Source organism: Geotrypetes seraphini, chromosome 12, assembly GCF_902459505.1.
Source record: "Geotrypetes seraphini chromosome 12, aGeoSer1.1, whole genome shotgun sequence".
Lineage (NCBI taxonomy): Eukaryota > Metazoa > Chordata > Amphibia > Gymnophiona > Dermophiidae > Geotrypetes > Geotrypetes seraphini.
The window spans coordinates 51,530,385-51,552,214 of NC_047095.1; the positions used below are offsets into that span (position 1 = coordinate 51,530,385).

At 43.7% G+C, this 21,830-nt stretch overlaps 1 protein-coding gene across 5 annotated transcripts in view; it reads left to right on the forward strand.

The window, feature by feature from the left end:
* Positions 1-21,830, forward strand: part of LOC117346421 (FRAS1-related extracellular matrix protein 1-like) — a 225,785-nt gene that overhangs the window by 196,809 nt on the left and 7,146 nt on the right. For all 5 annotated transcript variants that reach the window (XR_004536585.1, XR_004536584.1, XR_004536582.1 and 2 more), the window contains one exon: positions 5,320-5,469. Coding sequence is in view for 1 of the 5 variants with exons in the window: in XM_033915953.1 (XP_033771844.1) it covers positions 5,320-5,469 (150 nt within the window). In the remaining 4 variants the exon portion in view is untranslated. The remainder of the gene's footprint in view (positions 1-5,319; positions 5,470-21,830) is intronic.

A 21,830-nucleotide genomic window follows, 5' to 3' on the forward strand; every position in this document is an offset into this window, starting at 1 on the left:
GACACCAGAAAGTATTTCTTCACAGAGAGAGTGGTTGATCATTGGAACAAGCTTCCAGTGCAGGTGATCGAGGCAGACAGCGTGCCAGACTTTAAGAATAAGTGGGATACCCATGTGGGATCCCTACGAGGGTCAAGATAAGGAAATTGGGTCATTAGGGCATAGACAGGGGGGTGGGTAAGCAGAGTGGGCAGACTTGATGGGTTGTAGCCCTTTTCTGCTGTCATCTTCTATATTTCTATGTTTCTATGATGGGTCATTTGGCCTTTATCTGCCATCATGTATCTATAATCAGAAAGTTCTATGACATCACAATGCAGGTGTAAAGAGCCTTAGCCTATAGGAAGAGGAGATGCAAATGTTAAGAGCCTTAGCCAATAGGGAGAGGAGGAGAGAGTGGCTGCTGCAGACACCAGAAAGTATTTCTTCACAGAGAGAGTGGTTGATCATTGGAACAAGCTTCCAGTGCAGGTGATCAAGGCAGACAGCGTGCCAGACTTTAAGAATAAATGGGATACCCATGTGGGATCCCTACGAGGGTCAAGATAAGGAAATTGGGTCATTAGGGTATAGACAGGGGGTGGGTAAGCAGAGTGGGCAGACTTGATGGGCTGTAGCCCTTTTCTGCCGTCATCTTCTATGTTTCTATGTTATGTGGATGTGCTCCTGCCTGACAGTGATTTGTTCCAAGCTTTTCAAAACCCGGACAAAGTGCTGGGTTTTGAAAAGCCGTCTGGACCCCCGGACATGACCTCAAAAGGAGAACATGTCCGGGGAAATCCGGATGTTTGGTAACCCTACCTCAGCATGGCTGAATTTTCAGAAGGGGTCTTTTAGGGTGGTAAACAGACAATCTTTCCTTGAAATGGTACCATAGAGGAATTGATGGCAAATCATCAAGATCTTATATTGCTCTCAAAATGTAACAGGCAGCTAATGCAATTGTCGAAGATAAGGTGTAAAATGATCATATTTAGGAGCTCCTGTGATCAACCTGGCTGCAGCATTTTGTACCACTTGCAATGCCCTGTACCTTGTCCTTTTTATTAATTTGGATTTATTAACCACCGTTATGAAGTGATTCACCCAAGACGGTGTACAGCAAGTTCAATTCAACACAAAGCTTACAGTTTTGTTAACAGCATAACAGTAGTAAAAAAACAAACAAAAAAACCCCCCATACATAGACAAATACAATGAGTGAGGTAAACTCAAAATCAGCAAATTGAAACTTAATTTTATTTATTTATTTTTTAAAATTTATATACCATTTTTTTTGGGGGGGGTTTAAATTTTCTTTTATTAAGAAAAGAAGAATACAAAGAAGTAAACCACAATCTGAATAAAAAGACCCAGGAACAAATCAAAACACAAGACAAAAGGGTCTACCGCGTGGTTTCTGCGCAGAGACAAAAGATACTCATCAAAAGCCAAGATGCATCGGGAGAGGCCTAAAGCCCTGACTGGCTCAGATGCCTAAGGCCTCTCCTAAGGGGAGGCATTTTCACAGGGCGGAGCCTAAGGCCTCTTCCCGTGCATCACATGATGCACCGAGGATGGAAGGCCCGCCATTTTGAATCGGCAGGTATTGAAGGTGGTGGGATAATGCTTCCCTCCTGCTTCCAACGGAAGAAGGTGCCAGGATGGAGGGGGGTTTCAGGAGGGCTCCATTGGCAGGAAGGAGTGGGCATCCCTCCTGCCAATTTTCTCTCATATGGAGGGGGGTGAGTCACCATGGCAGGAGGGAGTTGTCATCCCTCCTGCCAATTTTCTCATGCACAGGGGAAGATATCATGGCAGGATGGAGTGGGCATCTCTTGTGCCATTTTTTCTTAGGCAGAGAGGTGGGATCGGCATGGCAGGAGGAAGTGGCCATTCCTCCTGCCATTTTCTCTGCTGCGGGAGTGGCAGGTGCTGGTTCATTGGGGAGGGCCATCATCAGTGGGGGGGGGGTGCTTTTTTTTTATGGGGCAGATATTGTACATGTGTAACATGCACAGCATCTGTGCCTATTTTTTAAAAAAGGGCTAAACTAAGGTTAGACAAGTAAGCGACTGGTCTTGACCAGTCGCTTTTTTGGAATCTCTAAAAGCGATCACTTTTTTTTGTGCATCGGAAAGCCATGTTAGAGCATCAGTCTCTCTCTAGTTTACATGGCGTTTCAATATTAATGAGCTTATTTGCATGATCGGATTGGGGAATGAGTGATCATGCAGAAAGCCGTTTTCTGCATCGGGTCAGCAAAGGTGAACGCCGCTAAAGCTGTCAAAAACAGGTTTAGCGACGATTGCTGGCTTTAGTGCATCTGGACCTAAATTCCAGCTCCACAAAGACTCCTCCTCCAGACTACCCAAACACTAACCAGACAGTGCCTGGGCAGTCACAGGCAATGTTCAGCATCTCTACCATCTTAACTGCCACTGAATATTGACAGCTCAGTGGGGTTCACTCAGGCAAGAGTTAAACCCTTTTGAATATTGACCCCCTAGAATAAGAAGCTCTCTTTGAGAGAGGAAGAGATAATGGTTACTGCAGATGGGCAGACTGGATGGGCCATTTGGCCTTTATCTGCCATCATGTTTCTATAACCATAAAGCTCTATGACATCACAATGTAAGTGTTAAGAGCCTTAGCCGATAGGAAGAGGAGGAGACAGTGGATGCTGCAGATGGGCAGACTGGATGGGGCCATTTGGACTTTATCTGCCATAGTAACATAGTAGATGACGGCAGATAAAGACCCAAATGGTCCATCCAGTCTGCCCAACCTGATTCAATTTAAATTTTTTTTTTTTTTTTTTTTTCTTCTTAGCTATTTCTGGGCAAGAATCCAAAGCTTTACCCGGTACTGTGCTTGGGTTCCAACTGCCGAAATCTCTGTTAAGACTTACTCCAGCCCATCTACACCCTCCCAGCCATTGAAGCCCTCCCCTGACCATCCTCCACCAAACGGCCATACACAGACACAGACCGTGCAAGTCTGCCCAGTAACTGGCTTAGTTCAATATTTAATATTATTTTCTGATTCTAAATCTTCTGAGTTCATCCCACGCTTCTTTGAACTCAGTCACAGTTTTACTCTCCACCACCTCTCTCGGGAGCGCATTGCAGGCATCCACTACCCTCTCCGTAAAGTAGAATTTCCTAACATTGCCCCTGAATCTACCACCCCTCAACCTCAAATTATGTCCTCTGGTTTTACCATTTTCCTTTCTCTGGAAAAGATTTTGTTCTACGTTAATACCCTTCAAGTATTTGAACGTCTGAATCATATCTCCCCTGTCTCTCCTTTCCTCTAGGGTATACATATTCAGGGCTTCCAGTCTCTCCTCATACGTCTTCTGGCGCAAGCCTCCTATCATTTTCGTCGCCCTCCTCTGGACCGCCTCAAGTCTTCTTACGTCTTTCGCCAGATACGGTCTCCAAAACTGAACACAATACTCCAAGTGGGGCCTCACCAATGACCTGTACAGGGGCATCAACACCTTCTTCCTTCTACTGACTACGCCTCTCTTTATACAGCCCAGCATCCTTCTGGCAGCAGCCACTGCCTTGTCACACTGTTTTTTCGCCTTTAGATCTTCGGACACTATCACCCCAAGGTCCCTCTCCCCGTCCGTGCATATCAGCTTCTCTCCTCCCAGCATATACGGTTCCTTCCTATTATTAATCCCCAAATGCATTACTCTGCATATCTTTGCATTGAATTTTAGTTGCCAGGCATTAGATCATTCCTCTAACTTTTGCAGATCCTTTTTCATATTTTCCACTCCCTCTTCGGTGTCTACTCTGTTACAAATCTTGGTATCATCTGCAAAAAGGCACACTTATCCTTCTAACCCTTCAGCAATGCCACTCACATACATATTGAACAGGATTGGCCCCAGCACCGAACCCTGAGGGACTCCACTAGTCACCTTTCCTTCCTTCGAGCGACTTCCATTAACCAACACCCTCTGGCGTCTGTCCGACAGCCAGTTTCTGACCCAGTTCACCACTTTGGGTCCTAACTTCAGCCCTTCAAGTTTGTTCAACAGCCTCCTATGAGGAACTGTATCAAAGTCTTTGCTGAAATCCAAGTAAATTACATCTAGCATATGTCCTCGATCCAGCTCTCTGGTCACCCAATCAAAAAATTCAATCAGGTTCGTTTGGCACGAACCTTTTGTAAAGCCATGTTGCCTCTGATCCTGTAACCCATTAGATTCAAGGAAGTACACTATCCTTTCTTTCAGCAACACTTCCATTATTTTTCCAACAACTGAAGTGAGGCTCACCGGCCTGTAGTTTCCTGCTTCATCCCTGTGACCACTTTTATGAATAGGGACCACATCCGCTCTCCTCCAATCCCCAGGAATCACTCCCATCTCCAGAGATTTGTTGAACAAGTCTTTAATAGGACTTGCCAGAACCTCTCTGAGCTCCCTTAGTATCCTGGGATGGATCCCGTCTGGTCCCATCGCTTTGTCCACCTTCAGTTTTTCAAGTTGCTCATAAACACCCTCCTCCGTGAACGGCGCAGAATCTAGTCCCTGTATTTTTAGAAAGAGTAAACAAGAAATTCACATCTACCATTTTCACTCCACTTAGTATTTTATTAACTTCTATCACATCTTTCAGGTATCTCTTCTCCAAGGTGAAGAGCTCTAGCCTCTTTAATTTTCAAGTTGACCTATTCCCTTTATCATTTTTGTCACCCTTCTCTGTACCTCTTCTGATTTTGCTAAATCTTTTTTTAGACATGGTGACTAAAACTGCATACAATATTCAAGGTGCAATAATACCATGGAAAGATACAAAGCCATTATAATATTCTCAATTTTGTTCTACATTCCTTTCCTAATAATTCCTAACATTCGATTTGCTATCTTAACCACCATTGCACACTGAGCAAAGGGTTTCAACATATCATCCACAGTGACACCTGGTCCTAGATCCTTTGCTCAGTTTTGGTCAAATCTAAAGCCAAACTGCCCCTGCCCATGAACTGTAACAGTATCCATTCCTTCCTTCCTCCTCCCTCTCCCTTTCCCCCATTCAACAGAGGTAGCCCCTGGACCAACTTGGGGGCTTCCTAGGTCTACCTTAGAGTCCAGTGGTCTAGTGTTGTAGTTGGAGCAGGAGTAATCCTCAGTCTCTCTTGCCCATGCTGTCTCCACTGTCAAAATGGCCGTCACAACCACCAATGAAATTCAGCTGCCCTCTGTGCTAGTTACTTGGTTGATTGTAGGCAAATAGCTGTGTTTCTTTTGCCGTATAAAAATGACACTCAGATCTTATAGTAGACGGGGCTCACAGACTTTCTGCTACATACTTTTAGGTGTTTCCACCAAACTTTGGAATCTCCATATTAAGAATGATGGCCTTGAAGAAAGCAATGAAGTGCTTAAGGTAGTACTTGGCTCACCAAGAAATGCCATCCTGGGGCAAGACAGTGAAGCAACAGTGGAAATCATTGACCCAAGAACCGGTAAGTTTAAGTGTATTGTCCAAAGAAATTATTTGCTATCATTAATTTAGTTCATCAACATGAGAGAAAGGGACAGAATACAGATGAAATGCAATGTTGGAACTCATATCGTGATTTGGAATATATCACGCTTTAGAATTGTACTGAATTTCTGGTGGAGAACAGTAAATCTAATAGAAATTCTGTCATCTGTCAGGTTGATGCAGATGCTCCTTTTGTTTTAATTGGGTCAGAATGGACTTAAAATTTCCCATCCAAAGCCTGTTCCACCTCATTAATTTGCATGTGCACCTACTCTGGGTACTCAGCTTTGGGCAACCGATATTGAATCTGAGGAATAGCCCGTAAAAACAAAGTGAAGCAATGGCAAAATGATCAAACTTCTTCACACTATATTCCCTTGGTCTCCTTCATGATGTTCTCTTACGTCCGCTCTCCTTTCTCCTGTGGACAGGCTTTGCATCTTCTCTGTTCCTTTGTAAGTGCCTCTCAAGTACTAGTGACTTTTGGCACGTTCCACTCTCATCCTTCTCAGATACTCTTAAGTATAGGACTTATGATCTTCCAACTCACTGCTCCTCCTCCTCGCTTTCAACACCGTCATTTCCATACTGGTCCCAATCCTTTTGTCCCGCCCTTTTTCCCTCTAGAATCCCAAGACAATAGATCACAATCTTCTCTTTGTGTGTCGCACATATCTATTCAGGCTCTAGGTGACATTCAGAGAGGGGTTGAAAGGGGATCAGGAGGAGGGACTAAAAAGGGCCTTGAAAGGGGGGGAGGGTAAGAAGGGGGTCAAGAAATCATAGTTGTCTAGGAGCTCATCTAGCGAAAGAGGTGGAAAGATTCATTTCTGAGAAGTCAAGTAGATTCAGCTGTCAAAGAGGAAGGTTTTCAGTTTTTTCCGGAATGTTGTACGTTTAGTTTCTTTTCTGATCATTTCTGGCAGGTTATTCCATGTTTTTACTCCTATGAATGTAAGCATGGAGTGGAACAAATGCATGTAATGGAGATTTTTCATGGAACGTAGATTCAATTGTATTCTGTTTATGAGTCTCCTGGAGGTAGACCAGGCCGTTGAGAATAGCTGGGTGAGAGGAGTAGCTGAGTTTCCCAAGGCTCTAGACCCTCAATTCTCAAAAGAGCATTTAGCTTTCAAAAAGTAGTTTCAGATTCTACAAACGTCATATAACTGTACAGACTGGTCGAGGACTCTGCAGATTAGCAATCAGAAAAGTTTGCAGGAATGCAGCAGAAAATAGCTGAATACCATATTAAACATAAAACATTTGCCTTAAACATCAATAATATTAGGCAATCTGAGTTGAATCAATGGTTTTACACAGTACTTCCCAGTACTTAATACTTCTTTTTAGGAACAGGAGTCACAAAAATTCTGAAACCCGCTTTAAAAGTTCTTATCAATTTTCTTTTGAAATATAACTCCAAATTTAAGTTAAAAATCTCCTTCACAGCCTTCTCATTGCGCACCTCGGCTCTGCAGCCCATAAGGAGGTTTAATTTGTAGCATTTCTCATGAAATCCAACATTGATACGAAATACTGTATTATTTCAAAAATAAGCCCTCCATCCACACATGCACAAACTCCAGAGCTGACATAGAAACTCTCACCCAGCCACTACAAACCATTTCCTCACTATTCACTTGTAGTTTATGAAAACTAACCTCTCCTTAATTTTCAGGTACTACTTTTGAGAACCAAAACGGCCTTCTTTTCGTCTTACTTTTACTTACTTTCCTTACAAAATGTTTTGTGGCCCATGCAATAGATTCAAGTTTCAAGTTCAAGTTCAAGTTTATTAAAATTTGATAAATCGCTTATTGCATACTAAGCGAGTAACATTAAAATATAAAATAGATCAAGAGTTCATTATACATCATTAAAAAGGGTTAAAAAACAATCTGACGAACAAACACACTCAGATACATTAGGGAAATGGAGAGTAAGAGGGAACAGTTACAATATTGATATTTATCATAATTATGAAGAAAAGAAAAACCAAATAAGGGAAAAACATGAGGAATAAGATTGGGAATGGTAGAAATGAATTATTTAAACATTAAATGCATCTCTAAATAAAATAGATCCTTTCAGTTTTGCCCACTGCTTTCCTACTTCCAGATGTTCCCTTCCAGGCAACAATTCCTTGACGTAATCCACCATTTAAACTTTTTTTTTTTTTTTTTTTAAGTCTAAAACCTTCACTTTTGAACGAGCCTTCTCTACACCTGTCTTAATATTGAACCACACTATGCGGTGATCACTGGATGCCAGATGATCACCCACTATCCTATCCCATGTGGGCAGTGGTGTAGCGAGGGCAGGATGGTGCCCCCACCAAGATGGTGCCTGGGGGGATCCGCCCCTGCCCCCTTCCTATGCCACTGGGAGCAATGTAGTTAAGAAGGCACACTCTTTTGTAAAGATCACACACTATTTTGAAAAAGCATGCACTGGGTACTTAGTACACGCTCTTTCCCAATGGTGCATCCCAGGTTGGAGTGACAGCAGTCTGGGCCCTCATGCAAAAAAAGTCATGGCCCCTAACCCTAAGCTAATGAGTAGACTAGATGGACCCTAGGTGAGAGTGGGAGGAATGCATGGAGGAGACCATCGTAGAGGAAGAGACATGGGCATCCTGGGACTATCAACCAAATCTCTTCCCTGAAGAAGCCCTTTTTCTGGGAACGTAATCGCTGCTCCAAAACTTACTTGCTCCACTTCATCACTGACGCTGAAACCGTGGAATGAAGACAATTTTTTATTTTTATTTCCAGTTTATGAATTATTTTTTAATCTTATTCATTGTTTTGCCACTTGTTTTGTTTTGTTCTATTTTTAGCATTTAAATTTCTCCAGAATTCTATTGTTCAACGGTTCCTCCTTCTACATCTATTCCTTTCTCTCCTCTCTTCTACCTTCCAAAGTACTTAGATCAATGCAGTCTTGTTAGAATGTTTATTTTCTTATTTTTTCCTCTATCTCTATTTTTCACTTCTTTATTACTCTCCAGGTACTTTACTTAGATTGTGAGCCTTCAGGACAGTAAGGGAATTTCTAAGTACCTTTTCTTACTTATAATTTTAATGTATATTTTCTGTAAACCGCTTAGAACCTAACGGAATAGCGGTATATAAGAAACTAGTCATTAAGCCCGTTACATTAACGGGTGCTAGAATACTGTTCACCCTCTATGTTGCCCCTTCCATTCACTGCCCTCTCTTCTCTTTCCATCCAGTGTGCGCCCCCTCTCTCTCTGTCCCATATGGCCTCTCTCCATCTCCTCTTTCCTTTTCCCTTGGTCGGGCATACCTTCCTCCTTCCCTCCATGCCCTGCCATCTGTTCTTCCCTCCAAGCCACTCTCCCCTGTGCTCACTTTCCTCCTTCAACTACTTCATCGGGCAACAGCAGCATTCACAATTCATTGCTGTTGCTGGCTTCCGGTATTCCTCTCTGGCCGGTCCTGTGTTCATGAAGTAGGCAGGACCGGCCAGAGAGGAAGGCCTGAAGCCGCAACAGCAGCGAATTGTAAACGCTGCTGCTGCCTGAAGCACCCAAGGCAGACGGTTCTCTCCCCTCCCAGCCCAACCCCTGCTGACTTTGCGACCCTTCCGGCGAGATGACTTTAATAGCAAACCTCCCTCCAGCGTTGGCAGCCGCAGCACGCTAAACAGGCTGGGTCGCGGCTTTTTTCTGCCGTTGAGTCTATCTGTCGCGTCATTGATGACATCATTAGTGACGCGGCAGAGGGACTCAACTGCAGGAGAGAGTTGCGAACCAGCCTGTTTAACGTGCTGCGAATGCCAACGCTGGAGGGAGGTTTGTGTAGAAGCGATATGTGTCTTCTATGTGTCTCTTCCCCTGCAGTACCTTTGCAGCACTTTGCTGCGGCGCATCCTCCCATCCTGAGTCTGTTTCTCCCGCTTTGTGTAGCCGCCGCATACGCACTCTGGCCACGGACCTACGGATCAGGGAAGACAGATCACGCAGGTGTGAGTGCGCATGCGCGGCTAGCTTTTTATCATATAGGATAAATTACATTACTTTTGTAGGCCCTGGATCACTGTCTTATTATCTTAATGGTCAATCCATCTCTGATTTACAGCAAAAGATATAAATAAGATAGAGTTGATCCAAAGGACTGCTACAAAATTGGTTAGTGATCTTTGTCATAAAGCATATGGGACAGACTTATGGACCTCAATATGTATTCTCTGGAGGAAAGGTGGGAGAGGTGGGATATGAATGAACTTTTTAAATATCTCTATAGCATTAATGTATATGAGGTGAGATTTTTTTTTCAAATGAAGGAAAACTCCAGAATGAGAGGGCATAGTATGAAGTTAAGACGTTGTAGGCTGAAGAGTAATTAAGAAAATACTATTTTACAGAAAGGGTGGTAGATGCGTGGAACCGTCTCTCAGTGGAGGTCGTTGAGACAAAGATTGTTTCTGAATTCAAGCGAGCATGGGACAGGCATTTGAGATCACTTAGGGAGAGGAGAAGATAGTGGATGCTACCAATGAGCAGACTAGATGGGCCATTTGACCTTTATCTGTTGACATGTTTCTATAACCATAAAGCTCTATGACATCACAATGCAAGTGTTAAGAGCCTTAGCCAATAGGAAGAGGAGGAGATAGTGGATGCTGCCAATGGGCAAACTAGATGGGCCATTTGGCCTTTATCTGTTGACATGTTTCTGTGAGAAACATGAAATTTCATGTTCTGTTCATTTTCATTTGTCAGTGACATGAAGACACATTTTCTATGTTTCAAATGAATGCATATCCCAACTTGAATCCTGGCTTTTCTTCTTTTAGACTTTAACTTAATAGCATAATAGAAAAATATATTTTCCATGCAAAGGGGATAGTAAATGAACAACTCTGATTATGGAGTATTGAATGTGAGATAATATGTGGGGGCCACTGAAAAGTTCTCAGTCCAACCAAGAAGAGAATGAAGTGGAGCCACTATTTCTTGACACTTTTTGTTCTGTTTCATTTCATATCATTGAAACGAAAAGAACATAAGAACAACCTTACTGGGTCAAACCACTAGCTCAGTAGCCCGTCTTCACAGTGGCCAATCCAGGTCACTAGTACCTGGCAAAAACCCAAATAGTAGCAACATTCCTTGTTGCCGATCCAGGGCAAGCAGTGGCTTCCACCATGTCTGTCTCAATAACAGAATATGGACTTTTCCTCCAAGAAATTGTCCAAACCTTTCTTAAAACCAGCTACATTAACCGCTCTTACCATAACCTCTGGCAACGCATTTCAGAGTTTAACTATTCTGTGAGTGAAAAAATATTTCCTTCTATTGGTTATAAAAGTATTTCCTTAAGAACATAAGAATTGCTGCTGCTGGGTCAGACCAGTGGTCCATCGTGCCCAGGAGTCCGCTCACGCGGCAGCCCCCAGGTCAAAGACCAGTGCTCTAAATGAGTCCAGCCTCACCTGCGTACGTTCCAGTTTAGTGGGAACTTGTCCAACTTTGTCTTGAATCCCTGGAGGGTGTTTTCCCCTATAACCGACTCCGGAAGAGCTTTCCAGTTTTCTACCAGTCTCTGGGTGAAGAAGAACTTCCTTACGTTTGTACAGAATCTATCCCCTTTCAATTTTAGAGTGCCTTCTCGTTCTCCCTACCTTGGAGAGGGTGAACAATCTGTCTTCATCGAATGTCCCATAGTCTTTGTAATTTTTGAACTTCCTTACGTTTGTACGGAATCTATCCCCTTTCAATTTTAGAGAGTGCCCTCTCGTTCTCCCTACTTTGGAGAGGGTGAACAATCTGTCTTCATCGAATGTCCCATAGTCTTTGTAATTTTTGAACTTCCTTACGTTTGTACGGAATCTATCCCCTTTCAATTTTAGAGAGTGCCCTCTCGTTCTCCCTACTTTGGAGAGGGTGAACAATCTGTCTTCATCGAATGTCCCATAGTCTTTGTAATTTTTGAACTTCCTTACGTTTGTACGGAATCTATCCCCTTTCAATTTTAGAGAGTGCCCTCTCGTTCTCCCTACTTTGGAGAGGGTGAACAATCTGTCTTCATCGAATGTCCCATAGTCTTTGTAATTTTTGAACTTCCTTACGTTTGTACGGAATCTATCCCCTTTCAATTTTAGAGAGTGCCCTCTCGTTCTCCCTACTTTGGAGAGGGTGAACAATCTGTCTTCATCGAATGTCCCATAGTCTTTGTAATTTTTGAAGGACTAAAAAATCGATCCACATGTACCCATTCTACACCACTCAGGATTTTGTAGACTTCAATCATATCTCCCCTCAGCCGTTTCTTTACTAAGCTGAAGAGCCCTAACCTCTTCAGTCTTTCCTCATATGAGAGGAGTTCCATCCCCTTTATTATCTTGGTCACTTCTTTGAACCTTTTCTAGTTCCGCTGTATCTTTTTTTGCATAAGGCGACCAGAATTGAATGCAATACTCAAGGTGAGGTCACACCATGGAGCGATACAAAAGCATTATAACATTCTTAGTATTGTTAACCATCCTTTTTTTTTTTTTTTAATAATTCCTAGCATCTTGTTTGGCAGCCATCACACATTGGGTGGAAGATTTCAGCATATTGTCTACAATGACACCCAGATCTTTTTCTTGGGCACTAACCCCCAAGGTTGACCCTAGCATCTGGTTTATGATTTGGGTTATTCTTCCCATTATGCATCACTTTGCATTTGTCCACATTAAATTTCATCTGCCAAGAAAAGTTTGGAATAACATGTACGTTTCATGGCTCCATATCATTCTCTTCATGGTTGGGCTGATAACTTTTCAGCAGCCCCTCGTATGTAAGGGGGGGGGGGTGAGGAAACTTTGAGGTGCTCCTAATGTAATTTCTCCAATTCTGCTCTAGATCAATAATTTCTGGCAAAAATGTGCTCCAGCCTTCAATATTACTGTCAGTCAGCTGAGAGATTTATCTTTCCTCAATACACTTCTTGTCTCTCACTGTTAAGAGTCTCTTCCTAATTCCTCTTCTGCAATCAAAGCTGTACTAGTCCTGATCTAGGGATCCCACAACCAACTAGATTTTCAGGATATCTACAATAAATACATGTGAAATAAATTCCATATTTAGGGTCTATAATATATGCCGGTTTTTCTCATGTATATTCAGTATGCATATCTTGAAAAGCCTGACTGGTTCTGAGTCTACAGAACAGGCTTGGGAAGCCTTGGCTTACTCATTTATTGCTTACAAGAGGGCTCAGTTGAAATTAAAATAAGTGATTTTCTGGTTTAGAGGTATCACCTCTCCAAACCAATTAAAAAGGAAGACTTCAGACTAGCCAAGCAGTAAGAGTTTTATTCTTTTTCCTCACCTACAGCTCTTTTCTGTCGTCATTCAAAAGAATTCTAGGTCAGAAATAGGGAGGGATGACCAGGATGTTGCCCAAGGTACCATATTTGGGGGAAAGGGGTCTTGGAGGCAGAAGTGTTTGGAGCCAGATGTGCACCCTGTGTGACACGTCCCCTAGTACTCCCACCCTGCCCACCATTCCATGCAATCACAAGGGAGACAATAGATGAGAAGCAATTTTTGCTTCCCCCATCTCGCTTCCAAGTTTCGAAGTTTATTTAAAATGTGTTAATCCGCTTATCGAATTTCTAAGAGGAGTACATAGAATTTTTAAAAAGCGGGTATTACATAAACATTAACCAAGCTGACATACTGAGACAAGAGCGGCTGTATGACTCTACTGCTCACACAGCCCTCGGGACAACCCTGCTGAGGCAAAAGAAACACAATTGGTACAACACTTCTTCCTCCATATTTGCAGTTTATATACTCGCGATTTCAATTATTCGAAGTTTTTAGCTTGCTGGCTCCTGCCCCCAAATTACGTCATCCATGAGTGCAGATACAAATTTTGGCGCGTTTTTCCAAGCACTGATTCCCAGCGTGCACAGAGAAAATTGCTGATTCCCAGCACTTTCTTCACCATGTTTTGCCTCTCCTTCAGGAACGGGCCAGGTCTGCCCCCGTGTGATTCGCGTTTTCACCATATTCACGATGGTTTTTAATAGAAAAAACGCGAATAACATATGAAAAAGTTATTCGCAGGTCTGTTAATCCCCTATCACCGCGAATGCGGAGGGAGAAGTGTACAGTACTGCAGCATCAGCCTGCCTTTGCCCCATGCTGAGGGCACATTTGTGGTTTTTTTTGTTTTTTGTTTTTTTAATCTTTATTGATTTTCAAACTTTGACAGTGCAATACAATTAATTGAACATAAAATACTGCATAAAACGCACTATTAACTACACAAGTAATACATAAAACAATCATTCTCTCCCATCCTCCTCCCAATCATTAATACAATAAGACATATGATGTGATTACAATATTATAATTAAGTCATTTAAATCCTCAAAATACATTTCCCTCCCATCACCCACCCTGGATGTGTAAGGAAATCTAAGAAAAGGAAAGATACATGACCCTTATTGCAAGGTAACATTTGGTGCTGTGTGCCCTGGGTGCCATAATCCCTAGTTCTGTCTCTGAGAGCGTACACTACCACTTTATAGCCTCATTTAGATATCATGAATGTGGAAACACAAAATTCTTCTCCTCATAACTTAGGCAAACTGTTGCTATAACGTACCTTAAATCCACCAAGCAGTGGGGCAAGAACTTTTATGTTTTTCCTGAGCCAGGACCGTCTCTACCCTCAGTGCCCGTTCCTGGCACCGTGTGGTGGAACCAGCTCGTACAGACTATAGCAGCTTTTTCCTTCTTTAAGGCTCTTCTTGAAGACTATTAACTACAGTATATAGTATAAGTAATGGAAAATATATATTTCTATGGTTGAGGCAAGAGGACCGTAAATGGAGAGTAGTTATTATGAAGTACTAAATGTGGGGCAGTAAGTAAGATTCTGAAAAAGCAGCCAAAATGCCAAGACTCCACAAATACTCAATTGTCCTTACAAGACTGTGAACCCCAAAACACAAATATAATTAAATTTATAAATGTGAAGACGATCCTCAGTGTGACTAAACAAGCATAAGGAGCGGTAAACACCATTCCAGCGTTTGATAGAAGGTTCAGGTAGCAAGACATTAGCCTTGCCAAAACCCGCACACCATCATAGGATATGTCTATGTGTGCTAACAGTGCATGCAGTGAATGTGCACTAAAGAAATACAAATAATATTACACAATACTAGTAAGAAGTTGACCACAGTCATTTAAAGAATGTGGAGCTCATAACAAGCATGTGCCTCCTCCTTAAAAAAAATAAACAAACGCTTAGCTGGGAATGTGGAATCAGAGCAGTCCAGCGTGAGAGATAACCGAGGCAGTTCATAAGGTTCAAAGTCCTCGTAGCAGGTTCGACCAAGCTAGTTTCGGGGCTAAAAACACCCTTTCTTCAGGAACCTACGCTGATCCCACAGCACATCAGGAAGCCGCCAAATGAGAACAGCAGCTCGGAATGAAATGGAGGCTTGTAGGAGGGGCTACCAGAACGTAGAGCACGAAGCTTTAACAGAGAAAAGGAGACATCAGCTGACAAAAAACATGACCTGGCCCAAAACAGCCTGAAAGCGGGAAAAACAAAACAAGCACATTATATAATAGCGTTCCATTCAATAAACTCGTTTAAACCCGCAGGCTAAACAGAATTCAAATGAAAAATCAAATTGAATACGAGCTAGTTTATCACTCCCCAAATTATGGGGTATCTGTTCAATCACAAACTAGGTGAGATAAAAAAAATCATGAGAATGCTCCTGACAGTGGGCTACTAGGGGAACAGTTAGATTCCCCTTATGAATCCTGCTCCTATGCTTCCCCAGTCTGATTGCCCGGCCCACGTTTAGTCTTGATTGTTCAGTCTTGATTTGTCTGATTGCCCGGCCCACGTACAACAAGCCACAGGAGCACGTTATAACATAAATAACCCACTGAGCAGAACAGTTTGTATGATGTCTCAAAAACAAATAATTGGTGGATCTGAAGGTGATTCCAGATGGACAAATGCAGCGAATTCCTGCACATGATACATGAACCGCAAGGCTTGTGTTCTCCCATGTCTCCCTCATATGTAGTAGGCCATTTGGTGTTCCAAAAATTGGCAAGGTTCTTCGGGCGACTGTAAGCCATGCAAGGTTTTTCCTTAAAAGGTTCATGGGCAGAAATAACATGCCAATGCTCTTGAATAATGCTGGCCATAGATTGAGCCTGGTTGGTTCCTGTTTTGGTCTGAGGTTGGAGAAGCAAAATCGGATTGGCATAATGGGCACGTTTATATGTCCTTTTTATGGACCTCTCAGGGTAGCCCCTGTCCCTAAATCGTTGGGATAATACCTTGGCTTGCATCTTAAAGTCTCTAGTGGTGGAACATATCCGTCTGATCCAAAGGAGCTGACTTACTGGAAGGGACTATTTCAATTTCGGAGGATGCCAACTGCTATAATGCAGGTAGGTATTTCTGTCTGTCTGTCTGTCTCTTTACGAGACAGGAAAATACTTATACTACTCTAAATGTTATTTCTCCAGCTCTGCTCTAGTTCAATAATACGAACAATCCCAATAAGTGGCAGAGATAGAAGTGAAGGAGAATGAAATAACCCAGGAGTCTGGTCTAACATTTAAAAAAAGAAATAAAAGCATGTCCTGGCAAACAACTCGTCACAAAAAAAGGAAGACTCAGAAGGGTATCTCATTCCTCTCCTGTCTTCTACTGCATGCCAGATTCTGAGCCGAGTTATTTTGAACACCTCCATTTTTGAATGCTGTTGTAGAGGGAGCAAAAAAAGCTGTCGGTCTGGGATGTCTTCCTGTAAGCCAGCTCCATCTGCTCGGCAGACAGCTCACACCAGAGAACTGCCGCAGGAGTGTTAAAGGAGTTTAGTCTGTCACACACAGTACAAGTGGGGTTTGAAAGTTAGAAATGATTTGCTGCTAGGAATTGATTCTATCCAATATCTGCCTGTAAAGGGACATTTGAGAATTGACAATGAAGCCGTAGTCAAGATCTTGAGCGGACCTAACTGTGAGTCAAGAGTGACACCCTCTGGCCAGATGTGTCACAGCCTTACTGCCTTCCTTCTTTACTCCCCGGTTTCTCTTTTTCCAGTGTGGTTCTTGAGCTTCCCACATCTGGAAGGAACAAAAAAGCAAGCCCACCGAAAAGAAAGGAAAAGGAAGCAAAGCTGAATGGCCACCCCTGAAGCGCTTAAGATCAAAAGTCATCCAGAAACAACATATTGACAATGCAGAAAATAATCTAAAAAGGTGCTAGTTAGAAACTGGGAAATGAACCGATAACACCAACTATACAAGAAAACCAAGTTAATAAAAACTTAGAGGGAAATGCAGGAGCAAAATACTGGAGAAAGAACTATGAGCAGTAAAGGCAAAGAAACAACGCAGAGCCATTATAAAGAAGAGAACTCAATTTTCTTATTCATAGACAGATGAAAACCAAGATCTCATCTCAGACTAGGGGCACAACAGTAGATCTAGAAAATGCAAATCTTTTGATATTTGGGATCCCTCCATTGAATGTGAACATAAAAAAAAGTCAACGGAAGAACATGACAATGAATCTCCCGTAAGAAACTTTCAAGGACGGGATCTATCCCAGGATACTGAGGGAGCTCAGAGAGGTTCTTGCAGGTCCTGTGTGCAATTCTGGAGGCCACATTACAGTAAAGATGTGCGCAGAATTGAATCGGTTCAGCGGACGGCCACCAGGATGATCTCAGGGCTCAAGGGTCTCTCGTATGAAGGGAGACTGAACAAATTGCAGCTCTACACTCTCGAGGAACGTAGGGAGAGGGAAGACATGATCGAAACATTTAAGTACCTCACGAGACTTGTCGAAGTGGAAGATGATATTTTCTTTCTCAAGGGACCCTCGGCCACAAGAGGGCACCCGCTCAAACTCAGGGGCGGAAAATTTCATGGCGACACCAGAAAGTATTTCTTCACAGAGAGAGTGGTTGATCATTGGAACAAGCTTCCAGTGCAGGTGATCGAGGCAGACAGCGTGCCAGACTTTAAGAATAAATGGGATACCCATGTGGGATCCCTACGAGGGTCAAGATAAGAAAATTGGGTCATTAGGGCATAGACAGGGGGTGGGTAAGCAGAGGCAGAGTGGGCAGACTTGATGAGCTGTAGCCCTTTTCTGCCGTCATCTTCTATGTTTCTATGTCCTATTAAAGACATTCAACAAATCTCTAGAAACGGGAGTGGTTTCTGGGAATTGGAGGAGAGCGGATGTGGTCCCTAGTCACAAAATTGGTCACAGAGATGAACCAGGAAACTACAGGCTGGTAAGTCTCACTTCGGTTGTTGAAAAAATAATGGAAGTGTTGCTGAAAGAAAGGATAGTGAACTTCCTAGAATCTAATAGGTTACAGGATCCAAGGCTACATGGCTTTTCTAAAGGTAAATCATGCCAAATGAACCTGATTGAATTTTTTGATTGGGTGACCAGAGAACTGGATCGAGGACATGCTAGATGTAATTTACTTAGATTTTAGCAAAGCCTTTGATTCGGTTCCTCATAGGAGGCTCTTGAACAAACTTGAAGGGCTGATGTTAGGACCCAAAGTGGTGAAGTGGATTAGTAACTGGCTGTCGGATAGATGCCAGAGGGTGGTGGTTAATGGAAGGCGCTCAGAGGAAGGAAAGCTGAGTAGTGGAGTCCCTTAGGGTTCGGTGCTGGGGCTGATCCTGTTCAATATGTTTGTTAGTGACATTGCTAAAGGGTTAGAAGGAAAAGTTTGCCTTTTTGCGGATGATACCAAGATTTGTAACAGAGTAGACACCGAAGAGGGAGTGGAAAATATGAAAAAGGATCTGCAAAAGTTAAAGGAATGCATTTGAGGATTAATAATCAGAAGGAACCGTATATGCTGGAAGGGAAGAGGGACCTTGGGGTGAGAGTGTCCAAAGATCTTAAGGCAAAAAAACAGTGTGACAAGGCGGTGGATGCTGTCAAAAGGATGTTGGGCTTTATAAAGAGAGGCGTAGCCAGTAGAAGGAAGAAAGTGTTGATACCCCTATACAGGTCATTGGTGAGGCTCCACTTGGAGTATTGTGTTCAATTTTGGAGACCGTATCTGGCGAAGGACGTAAGAAGACTTGAATTATTCTAGAGGAGGGCGATGAAAACGATAGGAGGTTTGTGCCAGAAGACGTATGAGGAGAGACTGGAAGCCCTGAATATGTATACCCTAGAAGAAAGGAGGGACAGAGGAGATATGATACATATGTTCAAATACTTGAAAGGTATTAACGTTGAACAAAATCTTTTCCAGGGAAAGGAAAATGGTAAAACCAGAGGACATAATTTGAGGTTGAGGGGTGGTAGATTCAAGAGCAATGTTAGGAAATTTTACTTTACGGAGAGAGTGGTGGATGCCTGGAATGCGTTCCCGAGAGAGGTGGTAGAGAGGAAAATGGTGGCGGAGTTCAAAGAAGAGTGGGATGAACACAAAGGGCCTGATTCTCTAAAAGTGCGTCCCGATTTTAGGCAGCTGTAGGCGTCCTACAGCTGTCTAATCAGCCAATCGGGATGCACGTTTTTTAAAAAAATGCTCCCCAGACAGGCCGCCTATATTGAAGGTGAGGCCCGCAAGACACCTAGGCCCTGATTCTGAATAGGACGCCCGGGAGAGGCGTCCTATTCAGAATCGGCCTAAACTAAACCCCGATTCTGTAACCGGCGTCTATGTTACAGACGCGGGTTAGAGAAACGGGTTAGATTAGACACGGCCCGCTACACTTATCGCAAGGGATCTCTCTGCCGCTATAAGTATAGCGGGCCGCGGCCCCCTGACCAGGAGGGTGCCCAAGCCCTCTGCCCGAAGACGCACCCCCCCACACACACTACCGACCGCCCTCCCGACACTACCGACCGCCCCCCCCCCGACATTACCGATCTCCCCCCCCCCCCGACAATATCTTTCGCTGGCAGGAGGGTGTCCAATCCCTCCTGCCCGAAGACGCACCCCCCCCAAACCTCCACTCCACCAAACCTGTTCTTAGATGGGTCTTGCACGTCTTGAGCTGGCAGGCACGCCTCGACGAAATGAAGCGGGCCCGCCCCTTCCCGGCCCATCCCGCCAAAGCCTAAGGCCTGATTGGCCCAGGCTCTAGAAGCCTGGACCAATCAGGCCTTAGGCATAGCGGGTCCGCCCATCCCCACTTAATCTAAGGCCTGATTGGCCAAACAGACCTTAGACTTAATCTAAGGCCTGATTGGCCAATCAGACCTTAGACTTAGTGGGGATGGACGGACCCGCTATGCCTAAGGCCTGATTGGTTCAGGCTTCTAGAGCCTGGACCAATCAGGCCTTGGGCTTCGGCGGGATGGGCCGGGAAGGGGCGGGCCCGCTTCATTTCGACGAGGCGTGCCTGCCGGCTCAAGATGTACAAGACCCATCTAAGAACAGGTTTGGGGGTTGTTAGCACCGGGGGGGGTGCGTCTTCGGGCAGGAGGGATTGGACACCCTCCTGCCAGCGAAAGATATTGTCGGGGGGGGAGATCGGTAATGTCGGGGGGGGGCGGTCGGTAGTGTCGGGGGGGCGGTCGATAGTGTCGGGGGGGGCGTCTTCGGGCAGGGGGGATTGGGCACCCTCCTGCCAGCTATCGATATTGTCGGGGGGGGAGATCAGTAATGTCGGGGGGGGGCGGTCGGTAGTGTCGGGAGGGCGGTCGGTAGTGTCGGGGGGGTGCGTCTTCGGGCAGAGGGTTTGGGCACCCTCCTGGTCAGGGGGCCGCGGCCCGCTATACTTATAGCGGCAGAGAGATCCCATGCCGCGATAAGTATAGCGGCCGCGTCTACTTACAATGTAGGCCAGCATTTTGCTGGCCTACATTTTAAGCTTCTCCTCTACTAGGGAGACGCGTAGGGCCGCCTAGGTTCAGCCTAAGGCCCTTAGACGAGCTTAGGCATCTTGCGGGTCTCCCTAGGCTCCTGGAGGCGCCTTCAGGCTTGCCTGGGGAGCATTTTTTTTTAAAAAAACGTGCATCCCGATTGGCTGATTAGACAGCTGTAGGACGCCTAAAATCGGGATGCACTTTGGAGAATCGGGGCCAAAGGATCTAGAATCAGAAAATAATAGTAAATTTTGAAGAACTAAGGCCAGTTGAGGATGGGCTGGAGAGGGCTTCAATGGCTGGAAGGGTATAGATGGGCAGGAGTGAGCTTTGACGGAGACTTCAGCAGTTGGAACCCAAGCACAGTACCAGGTAGAGCTTTTTGATTCTTGCCCAGAAATAGCTAAGAAGAAAATAATTTTTAAAAAATTTAAATTGAATCAGGTTGGGCAAACTAGATGGACCATTTGGGTCTTTATCTGCCTTCATCTACTATGTTACTATGTGACACCAACCGAGGTGGAAATCCAATAGGGAAAATGAGCGTCTCTAACTTTATTGCAGCATGAGGTCTTAGTATTGTTTGGGGCATTTTAAAAAAAAAAGTCTAAGTCCCCAATAAAGTATTTCATAGTCATAATCAAAGAGGAAAAATTCTAGATATACTGTTTGATTAGGGCTGTGAGATGGATGTTCTGCACTGAAAACATCCAAAAGAATAACCATTTCCCAAAATGAAGCATACAACTTTTGAATAACAAAAACCAGGGACATAAATGCATGTCTAGCATCATTTAAAAAAAAAAAAAAAGCCACATAGAAATCCCTGCAGAGCACAGGAGTGACCTAGTAGCTAGTGCAATGAATTGTAAACCAAGGGACAGAGGTTCAAACCTCTCTGTAACTCTTCTTTTTCTAAATGTAATCTCTCCAGGACCTGAAAAATTCCCACTGTACCTGAATGTATACCACTTACATAAGAACAGCCATACTAGGTCAGACCACTGGTCCATCTATCCTGTTTCCACAGTGGCTAATCCAGGTCACAAGTACCTGGCAGAAACCCAAAGAGTAGCAACATTGTGGAACCCCCCAAAGAGTATCAAGATTCCGGAATCCCAAATAGTGGCAAGATTCCATGCTACTGATCCAGGGCAAGGAGTGGCTTCCCCCATGTCTATTTCAATAGCAGATTATAGACCGTTCCTCCAGGAACTTGTCCAAACCATTTTTAAAACCAGCTATGTTAACCACTCTAGAGCTTAAGTATTCTTGAATGAAAAAATATTTCCTCCTTTTGGTTTTAAAAGTATTTCCCTGTAACTTCATCATGTCCTATAGTCTTTGCAATTTTTGATGGTGTAAAAATTTGATTCATTTGTTCTACACCACTTAGGATTTTGTAGACTTCAGTCATATCTCCACTAAACCATCTCTTTTCTAAGATAAGAAGCTCTAACCTTTTTAG